The sequence below is a fragment of the Lineus longissimus genome, chromosome 10 (assembly GCF_910592395.1).
Source record: "Lineus longissimus chromosome 10, tnLinLong1.2, whole genome shotgun sequence".
NCBI lineage: Eukaryota > Metazoa > Nemertea > Pilidiophora > Heteronemertea > Lineidae > Lineus > Lineus longissimus.
In genome coordinates, this window is record NC_088317.1 from 15325118 (window position 1) to 15344629 (window position 19512).

The window sequence follows — 19512 nt, forward strand, 5'->3', positions numbered from 1 at the left end:
AGTGGACGGGTCCCTGGAGAGGGTGGAGTATTCTTTAGCCAGGGTGAATATGGAAAGGATGCAACTGTCCTTTGCTGACTAAGTGGGGCTACATTCCTACACTTGGGGGGCATTTTGTGTTCAGCGCCTGTTTTTGTATATGGTGGAAAATGTGGACGCACACATTTTAACTAGTACTTCAGCAACGGGGACGTCCCTGTTTGACAGCCTGCCTATGAGGTCCTCACCACATGTACATCCTTTCTCCGGTAATTGTATATAATGCCCCCATACACTAGTAGGTAGGACAGAAAGGATGTCCCCATTTGATTGCCAGGGAATGGGACACAGCCACGAGCATCCGTTCTATCCTAGCGAAATGGAGACAAAGTGTACAGGTTGAAAATTTCCCCGCTTGTGTGGTAGAATATTTTTGTCATGTTCTTTTTTAAGATTTGTGTCAAATGAACATTTATCTCTGTAAAGCGCCCAGAGCAGATTTTCTGATTAGGGCGCTATATAAATTCTGTATGGTTATGATAATGATAATAATAGAATACGGATGTTCCAACTTTATCCCCGCTTTCCACCATAGAAATGAATGTGTATTTAGAAAAGCAAGTGGTGAGGATCCTGATTGAGAGTTTTCCAAATGGGGACGGGACGTCCACAATTGCTCAGGGGGTAGTTTGGAGAAGCAACAAGCAACTACTATGAATAGAGAGTCTGGTGGACCTCAATTACTCAGCGATTAACCCGGGACATGTATGCAACTGGGTTGTGGACTTATTAAGGTTTCAGCTTCACATGAGTATTCAAGAGCATCAACACCGTTTGTTCCAATGTTACCTACGTTTTCTCGTATGACCAGAAGTGCACTGACTTGTTTAGTCAGTAAGCCTATACACCGACTCATGGAAAAAGTAAACGGACACCAATTTTTCATAACTATCATCGTGAGAATAGGTTAATGTACCAGGGAATGTATCAAAATGTACATCAAAGCAAATACTCCTGGTCGGTGAACCAGAGACTGTTATTTTCTGCCCACCTACTATGTTCTTAGTGCAATTTTTAGAAATATTCACCCAAACTGTTGCAAGTTTACTTTTTCCTTGAGTAGGCATCACAGGCAACAAAAGAAAAGAAAACACATCTCTATAAAAATCATGTTTAAGAGAAACATATTTATTTAATCATTAACAACTGATTTAAATGAGAACCAGAAATCACCATGGAATCCTTTGCCAGGTATGGTCTAAAAAACATCATCCACTCATATAGAAAACCCACACAAGCTGAATCCCCGGCGAAATTTCTTAAAATGAGTGAGCTGGACACTTCAGCTTAGCGGGCTACTGTTCCTAAATGGTATATCCATGCTGACAAAGCCTACATTGATTGTTGTCTTGATTCTCATGGACCAAGTGTACTGGTACATCAACGGAAAATTGAAGCTGATAAAATTATCATTGCTATATTCACCATGTTAACAGCAAACCCCCTAAATGTGGACCACCTTAATCTAAGGGCTGCAAGATAATAACTTCTCATGAAGTAACATTAGACTATAAGGTATCTGTCTGATAAATTTGATTTCTAATTTGACCATTTAAACAGGTACGTCCCACATTGTCAATATGGGGAAAACGGAAAATTGAAGCTGATAAAATTATCATTGCTATATTCACCATGTTCACAGCAGAACACATCAACGATGTTAAAAATACACAATGATGCTATATTCACCATGTTCACAGCAGAACACATCAACGATGTTCAAAATACACAATGATGCCTATTAAGCTGGTCATACAAGTGAATTGAGAACCATTGCCAGTGGTGAGCAGACAGCACAGGACAATGCTGGTATCAACTTAAAACTTCTTGGTTCAATCTCATTCAGACTTATCTGAGGCAGTGCACCACTCCAAAAATTCTGTGGTTTCTGAGTTGGATTGGAAGTATGAAATGACCAGGACCCTGGTTATCAAGGATGGGTAAAATCTAGGAAGTGCAACATCAGCATTAACCATGCAGGACACAGAAATATGTAGGCTTTCCCTTTGAACTGCATTTATTGGACACGGAGAGACAATATTTTTTAGACCAACAAAACCTGTTAGCACATTTCAATTAACACTTTGCAGAACATAATTACAATCCAACATACTAATATGTATTAACAAGACTAGCTACCCAGTAGAATATTTTAATGAACTCCTTGTGAAACACAATCACACATATCATGTAGTTTGGTTCTCAAACGTTCTGCTGAGGTAGGTTTGGTATTGGCCATTAATTACAAAAAAAACAGTCACGTCCAACACACTATATTTTCGCTGTGGGTGACCCACTTTCCAGGCAGTATTTGGCGAGAACCAATACACTGTTAACAGTATCTATTTCAAATTTGCGTCACAATTTTGCTCTAGTTTTTAGCCAAAAGCAAATCTCTGCCACTAGAGAGACGTTTGGTAACCAAAATAACATACCGGGTAGCCCATACTGATCAGAACTTCGATTGTTTTGGTAAATTGGCACTTGACAAAGGTCAGAACAGGATGCCTTGCAAAAATCTCCTGAAAAAATGATGTTAATTACAAACTTGTTTTCTTGCAAGAGTGCATGTACATAAAAAAAATATGTCTAACTAAAACTACAGTAATGGAAGTTCAAAATAACTTGAAGTAAGCCAGCACATCCTGAACAAAGTTAATAACTTCGTAACTTGCCAGTGAATATACTAAAAAAATAGACCCAGAGGCCAAATGGCAGTTAAGCCATATAAGGGGAACATTTCTGATGTAAATACCTCTGAAGCAGTTGGGTCAAGGCCCTATGTGTGACAGAAATAAGGCACTTCCAATAAGGATAGTGAATTTTTATTTTCTTTTAAACCCTCTATTATGGCATTACCAAAATCGGTCATTTTGTCTAAATTTATCCCCGAAATTCCATTTGAAGAGTTTGTGTAGAAGTAACCAAATATGCCTATCCTCTTCAGTAATGCCATAACCTCAACCGAGTCGTTTCAGAGATATTTACATTGGAAGTAGCCGTCACCCAGAAGTGTACACTGTACCAAGTTTGAATAAAACGGCTTCAGCCGTAAAAAAATGTGCCACCAAATGTTTACGACAATGGATGATAATGGACGGTGCATAATTACTATAGACCCTTCCTTGGGTTATAATGACCAAAAATGTCTCCACTCTGCATCACAAGTAGTAGATCTCGCCTATTCAGCACTAAAGGTCAACTGTAACTTTCACTTTGTTCGTCAATGAGAGGTCCTAGAGTTTCCTCTTTATACTTCATAATTAGACACACAGCGCCCCAATGTTAGGTAGGGTGTATGACTTACCAAAGGTGAACTAAAAAGCATACAAAGCCCATTAACTCCCCCCCCCCCAACACATGTGTTTTGTGCCAAATGGGGACTACCCATATTTAATCTCACAAATGGGGACACAAATGCTTATGTACATTTTGTCCCTATTGACAAGGATGGAGCAGAAGGATACATCCTGTGCTGACTAAGTTGGGGCTCTATTTGCTAGGGGTTCAAACTTGTGTGGTCGATTTGGGGGAAGTGACCCCATTTTGCAACAAATACAAGAGAGAAAGACACATCGAGATACAGTCGCAGATTTATCAGGGACCCAGTTTAGACAACCGAAACACCTCATCGTCTTGATGCCAGGATGGCAATTTGAGGAGATTCTGTATAAATCTATTGATATTCTTTTTTCCACGGCTCGTGTATAAACCTATAAGTAGAAGTTTGCACACAAATTAAGACAGGTCCCAAGACCCTCAATTCAAACAACTTTGTACAAACCCCTTGACCCTCTGTTAATACATGTATGCTCATTTTCTCAACAAATGACAATTAATTACCTTGGTAACATAAAATGCACTACTAAATAATCAGAAAATATGAAGACTAACTCCTTATGAAGTGATAATAAACAGTAACAGATTTTTAAATGGTTCAGCAATGGCTTTTCAAATATACTACACTCAGTTTTTGTGTAGTGCAAAGCCATTTGCCTCAATAACCTGCCAACAATATAAACTGAAGTCTTTCTTGAGACTTGTCTAGGAGCATAGTTTAACACATATACATATGTTTTGTGCCAAATGGGGACTACCCATATATAATAATCCCACAAATGGGGACACTAATGCCTATGTACATGTTGTCCCCATTTGACAAGGATGGAGCAGAAGGACACATCCTGTGCTGACTAAGTGGGGGCTCCATTTGCTCGGGGTTCAAATTTGTGTGGTCAATTTGGGGGAAGTGACCCCATTTGGCAACAAATACAAGAGAGAAAGACACATCGAGATACAGTCGCAGATCTATCAGAGACCCAGTTTAGACAACCGAAACACCTCCTCATCATCTTGATGCTAGGATGGCAATTTGAGGAGATTCTGTATAAATCCATTGATATTCTTTTTTCCACGGCTCGTGTATGAACCTATCTGTAGAAGTTTGCACACAAATTTAGATAGGTCCCAAGACCCTCAATTCAAACAACTTTGTACAAACCCCTTGACCCTCTGTTAATACATGTATGCTCATTTTCTCAACAAATGACAATTAATTACCTTGGTAACATAAAATGCACTACTAAATAATCAGAAAATATGAAGACTTACTCCTTATGAAGTGGTAATAAACAGTAACAGATTTTTAAAAGGTTCAGCAATGGCTTTTCAAATATACTACAATTAGTTTTTGTGTAGTGCAAAGCCATTTGCCTCAATAACCATGATAACCTGCCAACAATATAAACTAAAGTCTTTCTTGAGCCTTGTCTAGGAGCATAGTTTGACACACATACATATGTTTTGTGCCAAATGGGGACTACCCATATTTAATCCAACAAATGGGGACACAAATGCCTCTGTACATTTTGTCCCTATTTGACAAGGATGGAGCAGAAGGACACATCCTGTGCTGACTAAGTGGGGGCTCCATTTGCTAGGGGTTCAAACTTGTGTGGTCGATTTGGGGAAAGTGACCCCATTTGGCAACAAATACAAGAGAGAAAGGCACATCGAGATACAGTCGCAGATCTATAAGGGACCCAGTTTAGACAACCGAAACACCTCCTCATCATCTTGATGCTAGGATGGCAATTTGAGGAGATTCTGTATAAATCTATTGATATTCTTTTTTCCACGGCTCGTGTATGAACCTATCTGTAGAAGTTTGCACACAAATTTAGATAGGTCCCAAGACCCTCAATTCAAACAACTTTGTACAAACCCCTTGACCCTCTGTTAATACATGTATGCTCATTTTCTCAACAAATGACAATTAATTACCTCGGTAACATAAAATGAACTACTAAATAATCAGAAAATATGAAGACTTACTCCTTATGAAGTGGTAATAAACAGTAACAGATTTTTAAAAGGTGCAGCAATGGCTTTTCAAATATACTACAATTAGTTTTTGTGTAGTGCAAAGCCATTTGCCTCAATAACCATGATAACCTGCCAACAATATAAACTAAAGTCTTTCTTGAGCCTTGTCTAGGAGCATAGTTTGACACACATACATATGTTTTGTGCCAAATGGGGACTACCCATATTTAATCCAACAAATGGGGACACAAATGCCTCTGTACATTTTGTCCCCATTTGACAAGGGTTGAGCAGAAGGACACACTCTGTGTTGACTAAGTGGGGACTCTATTCCTGCACTATCTATTCGTTGAGATCGTGAGCCCCTAGACCTAGTTAATACATGTATACTCATTTCCTCAGCAAATGAAAATTGATTACCTCGGTAACATAAAATGCCCTACTAAATAATCAGAAAATATGAAGACTTACTCCTTATGAAGTGGTAATAAACAGTAACAGATTTTTAGATGGTTCAGCAATGGCTTCCCAATAATACTACACTTAGATTTTGTGAAGTGCGAAGTCATTTGCCTCAATAATTAGGAGTTACAGTCCTGCCCAAATAAAAACTAAGCTCTTTCTTGAGCCTTGTCTAGGAGCATAGTTTGATAAAGTACACACCTTTTAGTGATTTTTAGGACACCACATCCTGTACGCAGGCATACACAACACAATAGGCACCCTCTAAGTACTATATATCGCCAATAGCCGGTCCGATAATTACTTTCCTGAGCCACTATCATTTACAGTGAATGGTATAATAGTTTTAGTAAAAAATACTTCAAACTTCACTAAGTAATTTAATTAGGACTTTTTTTCACAAGGTTACATCAGGCTTACTGATGAACATAACTGCATGCCACTGCACAATAGCTGGAGCCCGAGTTGAAGATCATCAGTACCATCACATAGGGTGACTTTAAACAGCAGGGTGACTTTGAACACCCCCCAGAAATGATTGTTGTGACGAGAAACATCTACAGCCGGGTGTTCAAAGTTACCCCACTGTTCAAAGTCACCTTGTGTGACGGTACTACAGACACTGAAAATATGAAACCACTCCTCTCCTCTGCTTGTTACCGACCCTAATGCAACAGCCTTATTTCACAGATATAAGCCGACTGTAAGTCTAATGTTAAGGCATTTAGGCCATGATATTGACTTTGCATGAACAATTAATCAAAGTATACAACAATTCAGCAAATACCTATACAATTTGTTCCACAGTGTGGGTTTGAGCTTTTTCACCACACTGTAGTATGCAATGTTTCTCTACATAATATCATCAATGTCATCTAGCCACAAACACTTGCCACAAGTACTAGTGATTTTTATCCGAGTACATCAACTTTACACATTTTATATTTCCCCATTGCATATAACTTTTGTTATATTGGGTGCCAGACTGTCTAAGTAACCATAGAAACACGATTTTGTTTGCTCCCACTAATTGTTACTCAGTAGCCTGAGATACATTGTGTTCACACTAAAAGCCCTATCAAACCGTTTTTCTGATATTGAATAGCGGAATTCGCTTTGGTTATAGGGCATACATTTTGGTAGCGTCACACTACACTCTGAAGTGATTCAAAGCGCCACAATATGAGTGACACTGAAAGCGCAATGACCCGCTATAAACCATGAGCCCTCTACAAAGTATTTAGTTATTTGGACTGTGGAATTATTCACTCACTCAAGTTCATGACTTAAACTTGGGCTCAAACCTTGTATGTCAGGCACCTGATTTTACATGATTTCTAATATGGTGCCCAAAATAGTATTGGTCACGTGCCTAAACACCTAAAGTTATCATTAAGTTTCCAAAGTAAGAAAGTCAGGCTATTAAGTCCTAGTTAAAAGATGATTTAGGAAGAGGATATCACAAAACACCAAAATATTGGGAGATTTGTCTTTTACTGACCAAACAGGGACTCTTCATCTACACTATTGATAATAGGGACATGCAATGTCCAGACATTCCTTCCAGGTTTCAAACGGGCACCTCCCAATGAGCAAGGTGGTCCCAACTTGAATTCAATTGCAAGCATACACACATGATACATTGCAAAAGGAGATGATACAGTTATGTGTACATTTTGCACCGATATACTAAGTACATGTAAATTGGTGCAAATGCACACTGCGCCAACCATTTGACTTAAACAATGATTGATGACATGACATTTTTGCAAAAATTGTCCACTCTGAAAATGGCAAAAAAGTCTCATCAATGCGATTAACTGAATATATTGGTTATAGAGACGATGATAATGACCAATGCATCGTTCCACAGATTTTTGCTGTTCTTTGCTAGCCTTCAGTCACAGGCCCTCTATTTACACCCTGGACATCAGGGGTACCATATTACACATGAAGCCTGATTGGCTGCCGTAAACCCGACGGTGAAAAATTGTGACAAATAGGTGACCCCCTTCAAACTCAGGGATAGAGCTAAGGGAGGTATGAGTGCAATACAAAACCCCTGATGTTCAGGATATCTATTTATCATATTTATGGAGAAAGTTTAGCTCGAGAAAATAATCACATCAGCCACCGACTCAATGTTTTTGCCTATTGGCAGTTTGGCTGCACAAACTTTAGTCGACATACATGCACATGACATACAGAACCCAAGTACCGTCACACGGGGTGACTTTGAACAGTGGGGTAACTTTGAACACCCAGCTGTAGATGTTTCTCGTCACAAGAATCATTTCTGGGGGGTTTCAAAGTCGCCCCGCTGTTCAAAGTCATCCCATGTGACGGTAACGGTATTCTCAAAACATCTTCTTACAATAAATTTTACTTGAACTTTTTATACTGATCAGCCTGCCTTTTTTTGGCTTTCACAATTTGATGTCTCACAAAATCTTTGATGTTCCTCCAATCCCTATCTTTAACACATGGCTCCTCTTTTTTACAATCGTCTACATCTTTCTTTCCTGGGCACTTTTTAAGAGCTATGTGACGCTGGAAGTGCCTTAGGACTGCTTCCCTTTGCTCATCAGTCCATGGAGCTGAAAAAACCCATTACAAATAAGGATAAGTGCTTGGGAATATCATTCAAACCACAATAAAATAGTCAGGGACCATGTGTTTAACATTATTCACCTACATGTATGCAGGATAAGAAGGCCTTGACCTTTTGTGATCTTGAGGAGTGGAAAAAGTAAAGCCTGTTCTAGCCAAAGGGCTTTGCCTATCACCGGTTTCTGTGACAATAAGTGGCTCTAGTATCTACTCCCCCAGAATGGGATGTCAGTCCAGCGCATGCAACTTCCTAGTTGAACTGGTACCCATATTACCGACTGATCCCGTTAGCCAATGTGAACAACCGAACCTCACCTGGTCTTATTAATGCAATTTGCAAAATGCAAAATGATGAAAAGTCATGATAATTGACAAATCTCCCTTGATTATTGTTACAATTAATGATGATATTACCCAATCACCAATATCGTGGAAAAGGAGTTTTTTGTTTTGGCTTTTGTGATCTGACGGTAATGGGAGTTCAAACCTAGGTTGGGCGAGGAAGGAGAGGGCAAATGGACTTTACCAACATCCAAAGGAAGTCTGCCCTAGCTAAGAAAGTTCAATTAAATCTACTCAAACTAAGTAGACCTATTTCCCTGATTCTTATAAGGCTTTTAGCTTTGCTCTACAGTTTCATGCCAAGATGCTGGCAGGGTTTGTAACGACATGGAGAGCACAGGTCCATCTTTTCTGTACCATTAACGTTTTTCAATTAATATTGCTTCTTTTCATCAGGTTTAGATTACCTTTCTTTGATGTGTGGGGCGCTTCCTTTTTCTTCTTTGTTTTCTTTGTCTTCAAAGTCTTGGAACTAGAACTTGGAACTAGAATTAGAACAATGTCAAATATTTTCATTGCAGACCTGACAAAATTGGAATAATTCACATAATACATACCAAAGCTAAAATGGTCCAGAAACATTGTGTTTTCCTCATGTAACATCATTATTTCAGCCAGACAAGGAATGAGATTGCACTTTAGCTCATGGGTTCCCCTTAAAGGCCAGGGTCCAGGCAGACCTAGGTCAGTAGGACGGTAGTACTAAAATGCATCACAGGTGATTACTATGCGGTGGTAAATTCTCAAGAATGGACCATGGCCTTTGAAATTACCGAAGTGTATATTTGAACTCAGTTAGCTGTCCATAGCTTTGTGACCTTGAAAAATAGGTCATATTAGAAAGCCAATTCATATGTGGCTTCTACCAGAAGAGAGTAAACCTACGACCATCATTTCAGGAAATTAGCCATTTTTGCATTATGCCTAACACCCCTGATCATGCTAAGGACTGAGGCTACTCTGCAATTTATGCTACCACTTCGGAAGGTTTTCGTTTGTCTCATGAGGTACGCAGTTGACTGCTAAGTAATCCAAAATCGGCAGCTGAGTACTGCAGGGAGTGAGCCACTGAATCATAAGAAATTTTGGCAAAACAGGTACTGTGATGTGACATCCTTATATCTTGGCCACATACCTGCATCCGCCTCGGCAACACCAACATCAGACTCATCCTGATCATAATCATGACCACCTTCATCTTCACCTTCATCATTATCGTCCTCATCAGTCTGATTATCGACATCATCCTCTACCTCATCTTCAAATGTTACTTCTGAAAATGACAGATTCATATTTTATCTGTTAGAATTTTTCTTGTAATGCGATGTAGAGTAGATCCGATTTCCTCCAGGGTAGGGGAATGGTGGTCATGGTCTAACTCTTTGCTTGTCCTTCATGGCCATCCCTGACCTATCCTCCTGGAAAAAATTATCCCTGGAAAGAATAAAATAGCAAGAGCCCATTGTGCTCACTGTAGCGATATGTAGTTGACCATTCTATGCCGAATGGTTACATTAAAACGTTCTATAGCTTACAGTCAAATTGCCATCTGACTCCAGGGTCAAATCGAAAATCCATGTGACACATACTGACATACTGTAGTCGCTAGATGTACCAATGTTATCAAATTGGTGGCAATCAGGGAAGTACTCATAAAGGAAAAATCACATTTCTAAGGTTCTCAGACTTGGCCCCCTGGCGGCCAAATAGTGAATCGGATCTGATCGAACTTCGACACCTTAGATCACCTGACCATAGGTTACATTTGTATCAAGTTTGGGATCAATTGTCATCGCGGTTAAGAATTGTGCTCTAGTAGCTGTGCAACGGCCAACTTGCACCATTTGACCTCACTGACCTTGAAACGGTGAAGCAGATCGGACCCAACATCGGCCCCTGAGATCACCTGACCTATTGGCTACATGTGGACTGAATTTGAGATCACTGGTCATTGTGGTTAAAGAAACGTTCCATGGTAACAGCCAACTTACGCCATTTGACCTATGTGACCTTGAAAAGAAGGTCATATATGGCAAGCCAAAAGGGAATTTATTCAGGACATTTTGAGAAATATGTTCAGGACATGAAATATTTATGCAGAACAAAAGAAATATATGCAGAACATGAGAAGTGCATGCAGGACTTTAGATTTATATTCAGGACAAGAAAAATACATGCAGGACATTAAAATTATATGCAGGAGACGAAAAATATGTGCAGGACCTTAAATATTAATATCCAAGACAAGAAAAATCTAAGAAATATATGCAGAACAGCAGAAGTGTATGCAGGACGTGAAATATTCTATGCAAGACATAAAACATATTCAGGAGATAAAAAGTATATGCAGGACGTGAGATATGTTGAGAACATGGCCTATCATTTTCATTTCATGTCCTGCATGCATTAAATAAGTTCTCCTGCATATAGCCATATAAAAGCCATTCTGCATGCTCATATTTGAGAAAAAAGTAGTCCTGAACACATTTTTGATATGCAAATTAGGCCATATATACCGCACATACTCTCGTCTTACTGATAGGCCTAAATCCTCCAACCTCTGAATATATTCAATGGTGGTGCTGTCTCAATGAAGGTATACATCAGGGGGTTAAAATTTTGAGAATTTGCTCAAACTTGATTTTCCTAATCTATATGACATCCTATTTAAAAACTGTCCACCAAAGGAATTTGACATCTGGACAATGTGAAAGAAATGACAGACATTTCCAAGAGAGGTACAACTCGACGAAATGCCATAGAATACGACGAAAATCATCATTCTTTGGCCTACAGCACAAAGTTCAGGGACCTGCCCTGGCCATAATAAGTACGTTATGAAGCTATCAATTGGAGATGTAATTTTAAAGAACAACCCTTGCTACTCAGGAAACAACTTTCAGAATCAGGGCCTATTTGGTTTCAAAGTTATTACAATGAATAATAAGACCATACGACTCGCAAAAATGACACCGAACTGAGACCGGGGCTAGGTAGGCTCATATTGGCGTCAAATTATAAAGTGTTTTTCTCACTATTTTTCGCTTGTTTTGACTAATTAATTTAAATCATTAGCAATGGTACACTCATGGTCAGAAGTTAATGGACACCAGTTATTGCACATTTTCTCAGAAACAGCTGATCCTCTTGAACCCAAATTTTCACCTCTGGTGGAGAAACTCATTGGCTATCGAATGATATCATAGTTGACATCATGACCAATTGCATAACAAAGTTATTACATAATTTTGAGAGTCATGTATCTTTTATTTTTTTGTGAATCAATTTTTCAAAACCAAATTTACCCTACATTATAGCTTACATGCTGCTAAGACTTTCTGAGAAAAAAAAATGGAAAAATATCATTTCAGTTTTGAGATATATCGAAATATCAAAATTTTTATATTTTTATATTTTTGGGTTTTTTGCAACTGTATCATTGAGAAGTCATACCCAAATAAGGATTGGCACCAATTAGCGCAGCTAGCAGCTCATATTACTGAGAAAAGGTCAATACTTGGAAGTATCAAAATTTTCAAATCATAATTTTGAGATGTTCCTTTAGTTGAAAATAAGAACAAATTCATCAATCATTCAGGGGACATGTTTACTACCAGGATATATCGAAAAATCAGAAAAATCTCACTATTTTGATATATCATAAAAGGTAAATGATACTTTCAAAAAAAATTCTTCCAGCTGGTTTTCAAATGGGGACGTCCCGATTTTCTGGGGAGTTGCACATTTATAGGCGACTTGGGGAAGGGTTCGAATTTGGCACCAATTCCTACAATGCTGAGGGAGTCATTAGGCTTCCCCAGCCAAAAAGCTGGGGAAGACTATTGTATTTACTCCACTATAAAAATATTTCTTCTTCTTCTTCTTCTTCTTCTTGTTATTATTATTATTATTATCACCTCTGGAGTCCAAACAGCTAGGAGTTTTTCAATGAAATTTGGTACAGGCATCAGTTGGGGGATATGAATAATGCAGGAATTATCCTTATGGGCTATGTAATTTGCATAAAATCTATTGTTTTATGGCTAATTTTGGCCACATATTGACAAAAAAATTGTTTCCGGACAACTCCTCCGTAACCGCTTGACCGAGAACACTGAAACTTACAGGGATGATAGGTGATATGCTGAAGTTGTGCATGTGGGTTTGATTTTTTCAGTTATTTAGTTATGTAACTAATTTGCATAATAATGAGCTCTGTTAGTTTTTACCTGGTTATTACAAAATTTTAGAATGGGTTCCGAACGAAAGGCACTGCCGCAGCAGCTTTTTGGGTTGATGAAAAACACCATCGGGAACCCTCCGAGTTTGCCCCGCGAACTCCGGACACCTCTAGTTTTTGTCATTTTTGATGCAAGTGTCCATAAAATTCCTGGGCCCAGTTGCAAATAGTTTAAAATATAATGCCAGCTTTAGTGGATCGGTGTTATCCGAGTTCAAATTATTTTTACCTCACTCGGTGTCCACAGAAATACCATCAAATTGAAGAATGCAGACACCCTGCATGCCTCGTAAACCATGGATTTCTTCCTTTAGGTTGTGAAATAATCCAAATTTGATGAGGGCCGTGCTAAAAGCGTGTGATATCTCATACATTGTCATATAGGCCTTTTTACTCTAGGCTTATTGTATGATGTGATTTTGCAGAAAGCCCTAAAAGACTGCGTGTTCAGTCTTATTCCTAAACAATGTATACTGTACATGAACTCCATGCTGGTTTTAAAGAATGTTTTGTTAGAATCATTGCGACAGCACAGGAGTTTTGAGCATTTATTGACAAGTATAGGCCTATCAACACTTTATCAACTAGACAATACATGCAATAAGACATAACACGATCGAGACGAATCGCTGTGAGCACCCGCATCCGCAGGCCTGACGCTGTAGTGGTTTTGAAGTTCTGGAGTGTAAGGGAAAGAGTAGCCATATTGGATATCGTGCAAGGTCATATATTGATAGGGTAGCACTCCTAATTTAGGCCATCAGGCCACATTCATGACATTAGTTTCATGCCTGTGTAACTCAAACAGTTCTTGAGTTGTGGGGCAGGCAGCCATGATTGATTTAGGGTGTAGCCAAACTCGCCAAGGAATCTGCTCTACACTAGATCATCACACCACAGAAGTTTCAGACTGATCACTCACTCGATATTCAAGTTATAAGGCGGAATTTGCAAACAAAGATGGCCACCTGGTGACCATGATGGATTTTAGGTCGAGCCCCAAAACGATAGAGCACTCCCCTACACTAGATCATCACACTACAGAAGTTTCAGGTTTATCACTCTCTCGGTTCTATAAAGTTGTGGGGCGGAATGTGAAAAGCAAAGATGTGGCGGCCATGATGGATATTATTATCAGGTTGTCAAGCCTAAAATCGATAGGACACTTCCCTTTCACTAGAACATTATGCATACTAAGGTGTCGAATGGGGACACAATGTATTTCATAGCACAAATGGGGACACACATGCACATATACATTTTGCCACCATTTGTACGGCATAGACCGGGATGGTCCTTTCTAAGCCACTTATATGGGGACTCGACTTCTATTCTAGCCTATCCATTTGTGGACTTTGCGTAGAATACCTGTACAAAGAAGAGCAAGTTGTTAGGACCTTATTTGCAGGTTTCCAAATGGGGACGTCCCCATTTGGCGGGGTCTGCATTTGCATGGACGAATACGGATTCATGTCCCCAATTGGCACCAAATACAAACGTCACACCTAGAAGTTGTTCACTCTCTCAGTAAGTTGTGGGGTGGAATGTGAAAGCAAAGATGTGGCGGCCATGATGGATATTAGGTCAAGCCTAAAATCAATAGGACACCTCCCCTTCACTAGAACATCACACCACAGAAGTTTCAGGTTTTTCACTCACTCGGTAGTTATTGGGAGAAATGCGAAAAAACAAAGATGGCCCCCTGGCGGTCATGACGGATTTTAGGTCGAGCCCAAAATGAATATGACACCTCCCTTTAACTAGAACATCACACCACATTTAAGTTAGGTTTTTTACACTGACTCGGTTCTCAAGTTATGGGGCGGAATGCGAAAAACAAAGAGGGCCACCTAGCGGCCATGATTGGTTTTAGGTCGGGCCCAAAATGGATAGGGATCCTCCCCTACACTAGAGCATCACACCACAGAAAATTCAGGTTTGTCACTCACTTGGTTCTAAATTTAAGCGGCAGAATGCAAAAAACAGTATGGTGGCCTGGTGGCCATCTTGGATTTGGCCCAAAATCGATAGGGAACTATCCTAGGCCTTCACACCATAAAAATTTCAAGTCTACTGGACAAGCGGTTCCTGAGTTATATAGCAGAATACAGAAGCGGGCATAATACTCTAGGTATACCATCTCTAAGGCACAGAGAATATCTTGTGGAGGCCTGTATATTACATTGTATTATGATGTCAAGTAGTTTCGTTTTCAAAAAGCCGTACTACCATGAAAAAGTCGTCCTCGGAAATTTTTAAAAACCCATCATCACATTACTCAATGTTTTTCTGTCTCCTGACGTGTTTTTATTAAACAATTTTGAAAGTTTATTTTGTACACAAAATTTCACCAATGCATGGGCACTTCTTTTTTGGCTTTGCACTCTCTCTGCCAAGAGATGGTATAGACTGTACATGTAGGCAGGCCTGGCTATTATAGTATACACCCTTCCCTTCCTATAATGGTGGCACTGTATGTTCAATAATAGTGATGTCATAGTAGGAAAATAGGCCTATGACGAGGACTGACAAAGCCAAGGTGAAAGTCATGGTTGAACAGCAGCTTTGAATGTTATAATGACGTCAAAGGAGGAAAATGCTAGTTCCAAAATAAGCTGAGGAATTATAGGAAGTGTGTATATATAGAGGTTATTCCCTGATGTTACATATTGACGTCGACAATGGTTTTAAGCGGCCATTTTGGCCGTCAACGTAAAGGAAAATGTTGGCTGGTGGTCCGTCTGGATGTCAAAACGTCATGGTGTGACGTCACGTGAAGAACCTCTTTCATGCTATAGATGGATACCATTGTTTACAAAATGACGTCATTCTGTCGTTCTGACATCACGCAATGCATAACTTAAAAAAGATACTTCGATGCGTGCGCATCAAAACCTCGTCATGTGAAAAACCTCTATCATGCTATAGATGCATACCTTTGTTTACAAAATGACATCATTCTGATCCCACGCATAACTTAAAAAGATAGATCCCCAACAGAGGATGACCAGTGTGACACGACAATGTCAACGTTGCATGATCATGAAGATTGTTGTTGGTTTCACTTTGATACCATGAGTTTTTCGGGCCTAACTCAAGGCTTGCAAAGTATTTTACAATAAAACCTGAATAGGACTGTGTTTAAAAAAGAGCAGATGCACATCCCGGTCAAGCATCATTACGATAGTCAAATATCAACAGCAGGAGACCGGTTTTTCGCAGATTTTCCTCGATGAAACCATGTTGAAAAGATACGTGGTTGCGCGTGCTGCGTATCTTATACATCATTAGATATCCGTAGACCTATACTACAATCAAGATGTACAGACCCAGGGAGCTGGCGGTACGTACCCATAAGTCTTTGTGGTAGTCTCGCACGTACCCGATATAACCTGAAGCTTTTCTCCTTCAGAGAAATACTGTGTTGCGCTCAACTTCCATAGAAACATGTGGTCTGATTCTATTTTTACTTGTCACTAAGTGATCACCCGTCCAACCTTGTATGCAGGGTAATGCGGCTTTCTTATTGGTCGAGCGTTAATTTTATTCACAGGCTGTGAATAAGATTACGTTCGACCAAGGTACTTGAGTGCAACGCAGTATTTCTTTGAAGGAGAAAAGCTTGATGGGTTATATCCGGTACGCGCGAGACTACTGCAAAGACTTATAGGTACGTACCGCCAGCGACCCCGGTCTGTACATCTTGATTGTAGTATAGATTCTTTCACACCAGGCGGAGGAAACCACTGGGGGCCAATATACGTGGCTCCCAGTGACTTCCTCCGCCTGGTGTGAAGTTGCATAAAAACTAGGCCTGCCTAGGTAAAAATGTGTCATAAAGGTCGGGTGCGTGTGGAGGAATTTCCCCAGGCCCCATGGTATAGAGGTTCTTCACTGACGGTTTAGGGCGGCCAATGGTTTAGGGCGGCCATTTTGGCCATCAACGTAAAGGAAAATGCATTGGCAGGTGGCCATTTTGGCCGTCTAAACGTCACGACGTGACGTCACATGAAGAACCTCTATACATGGTTTGCGAAAATAAACTTCGGCCATTTTGAAACGGGGCCTTTCACAGGCAACTGAAATTTTACATGACGAAAAGTCATTTTTTAGATAAAATAATCACCAAAATCATTCAATATCACGGACATTGGAAGATTTGGACAACTTAAAGTAAATTGCTTGAGTGAGTTTGCTTATTTTTACTTTTTTGGCATGGTACAACTTACGTTGCCTGTGAAAGGCCACATTTCAAAATGGCCGGATTTATTTTCGCAAATCATGTAAAAGGCCTACGTGAGTTCACTAGAGCTTGCACTTTTATGAAAAAGAAAAGGTTTGGGTTTTAAAACCTGTATTATTTTGTTTTTACAATAGCCTACATACATGGTAGGCCCACATCGTAGTGTACAACATTTCGATTTCGGGACATGGCGGCAGGTGAATCTATTTCTTTAGGCTAGCCAACCAACCTACATGTCATTGTCAGAAACAAGCCTCCCCTTGAACTGATACCGGTAGGCTGAGAAAAAGTTATCATAGTCCTACAAATGACGACTAACATAATCATTCATAGCTTACCTTTCGGTGGATCTCGTTCATTGATACTCCGATATACGGTACTCTTATAAATTTGGAAAACAAACAAAACAGCAAAAATGGTGACACGTGAAGAGCGCAAACACGTGAGGTGATTTACCGCGTCGATTTCGCTACACCATGACGTCATATGTAGTGCTTAAAGCAATCGTGGACATCCCCAGAATCGTGAGTGTGGCACCTGCGTTGATACGCCACGTGGTGTCAAAGTGTGGAACCATTGTAACCGTACAACATGGTATATTTGGGGACGTCGCCAGAATTGTGCAGGCACATTTTTAACGGTCGTATTTCGTCCCCAGATGCAGGTAAAAAATGAAAATCCAAATGGGGACGTCCCCATTTGGCGGGGGGTCCGCATTTGGAAGGTGAGGAAATATATACTCGTCCCCATTTGGGACCATATACAAACGCACACACACACACGCTTGAAACACCCCGACAAACAAATCTGTGACAGAAATGATAGTTGTGGACAAAATCATACAAACAATAGAAATATCCAAAAGTAGAGTGACACTTAATATCAGGTAATAAGACTATACTCAACACTTCATGTCAAAATCTATCTATTTTGTTCAAACATTGTTCAAAGCAGTTTTGCAAAATTGACATTTTTTGTCTGCTTACTCAGACTCACCAAATACATGGGTTTTTTTCGTAGGAAAATTCGTTTGGTTGGCTGATTATGATGTTAGTAGTATGGTGTTGTAGTTTGTGATAATTGGGAATACTACTGGTTTAAAAGTAAGGCTTTTCAAATAAAAAATCGATGCGCTTGGCAAGCTTGCCTCGTTTAAAGTTCTGGAAAATGAAATAGTGTACGGTGCTAGATGTCAAACATGAAATGAATTGAAGTGCACTGGCAATTTTGAGTTCAAACTCATTTTATGAAGCAATTAGGGGAGCTTTTTATGCAGCATGAAATAACGTTAGCAATTTTCTTGCATTTCTCTTGTCTTTGTATTCCTGGTAGATGGCAGCATTGGTCTCTGTGTTTGATGTTGACAGTGCTCGTGAGTGATGAAGTGATCACTCATTTATGGGGGAAAGGATATTCTTTGGTCAATGTTTGAACCATTAAAGTGTTCCCGACAGGGCAATGTAGATCAATAATCAAAGTACCGGTACTACAGGAATGTAGCATGCTAAGTACTCGGCCGTATCAAAATCTAGAACTCTCCAGCCACAAAACGATGCGAGTAAACATGCTATGTGGATGACTGTCAAGTATTGGGCATTTATCCCAATATTATCCCGATACCTAAGTGTTGCCCTCTATATCAAATGAGTGCCGGGAATTGAACCGGGACCTCAGAGGTGAAATGCGCTGATGTTTCCCCTTCGCCACTCCGACAGCCCAACCACATTTCCTGGGGGCGTTCTAGGAAACTTGATTCAATAATTAATCTCAATATTATCACAGCATTAGAGATCTCCATATATTTCTACCTCCTCGGGTCGTTAAACCAGAGTAAACGCAGGTGAAAGACATTTGACATCTGAGTAGTGTCAGCTGTAGTCAGGGATAGGTATCCATTTAAAGGGATACGCTATTCCTAATTACTGGTGGTCTAGGAAATAGAATAACAGTTATATACATGCTTCCCGAAATTGGTGGCTTGCATTGGAACTAACTTTTTCCCCTTTGTCCGTCATTAAAGGCATTCAAGTGTGTTGCTCAACCATGACTTTCTCCTTTGTCCCTTCACCATAAGGCCTAGTTTCCCCTTATGACATCACTATTTCGGACACTCAGCGCCCCATTTCTGGAAAGGTGTATACAGTCACATAGTGCAGCTGTTATGGGTAGGAATTTGCTGAAACTCGGTATTTAGAGTACTCATGTATCTGTCTACACTAAGACATTGTTGAAATTCATATCCACAACGCAT

At 39.7% G+C, this 19512-nt stretch overlaps 2 protein-coding genes across 7 annotated transcripts in view; one reads left to right on the top strand and one right to left on the bottom strand.

Moving 5' to 3' along the window:
• LOC135494247 (unconventional myosin-XVI-like) overlaps positions 1–19512 on the top strand; it is a 145768-nt gene that overhangs the window by 113856 nt on the left and 12400 nt on the right. The gene's annotated exons all lie outside the window — the stretch shown is intronic.
• LOC135494250 (nucleophosmin-like) lies at positions 1137–18009 on the bottom strand. 2 transcript variants are annotated; one of them, XM_064782103.1, is made up of 4 exons: positions 17600–18009; positions 9914–10051; positions 9186–9263; positions 1137–8423 (listed from the first exon to the last, which is right to left on the bottom strand). In XM_064782103.1, the coding sequence occupies exons 1-4, from the start codon at positions 17745–17747 to the stop codon at positions 8209–8211; spliced, it is 579 nt and encodes a 192-aa protein (XP_064638173.1). In that variant the 5' UTR covers positions 17748–18009; the 3' UTR covers positions 1137–8208. The 2 variants fall into 2 exon arrangements, with proteins under 2 accessions (XP_064638173.1, XP_064638172.1); XM_064782102.1 differs by lacking the exon at positions 17600–18009 and adding an exon at positions 10637–12105.

What these genes read in the sequence shown, in the direction of transcription:
- LOC135494250 (XM_064782102.1), bottom strand. Translation starts at nt 10,805, where the DNA reads ATGACCTTCTTTTCAAGGTCACATAGGTCAAATGGCGTAAGTTGGCTG. An exon ending in ATCTGCTTCACCGTTTCAAG is followed by an intron (nt 10,052 to 10,636) that starts GTCAGTGAGGTC and finishes TGTCATTTTCAG; the next exon opens with AAGTAACATTTGAAGATGAG. An exon ending in TGTTGCCGAGGCGGATGCAG is followed by an intron (nt 9,264 to 9,913) that starts GTATGTGGCCAA and finishes TTCTAATTCTAG; the next exon opens with TTCCAAGTTCTAGTTCCAAG.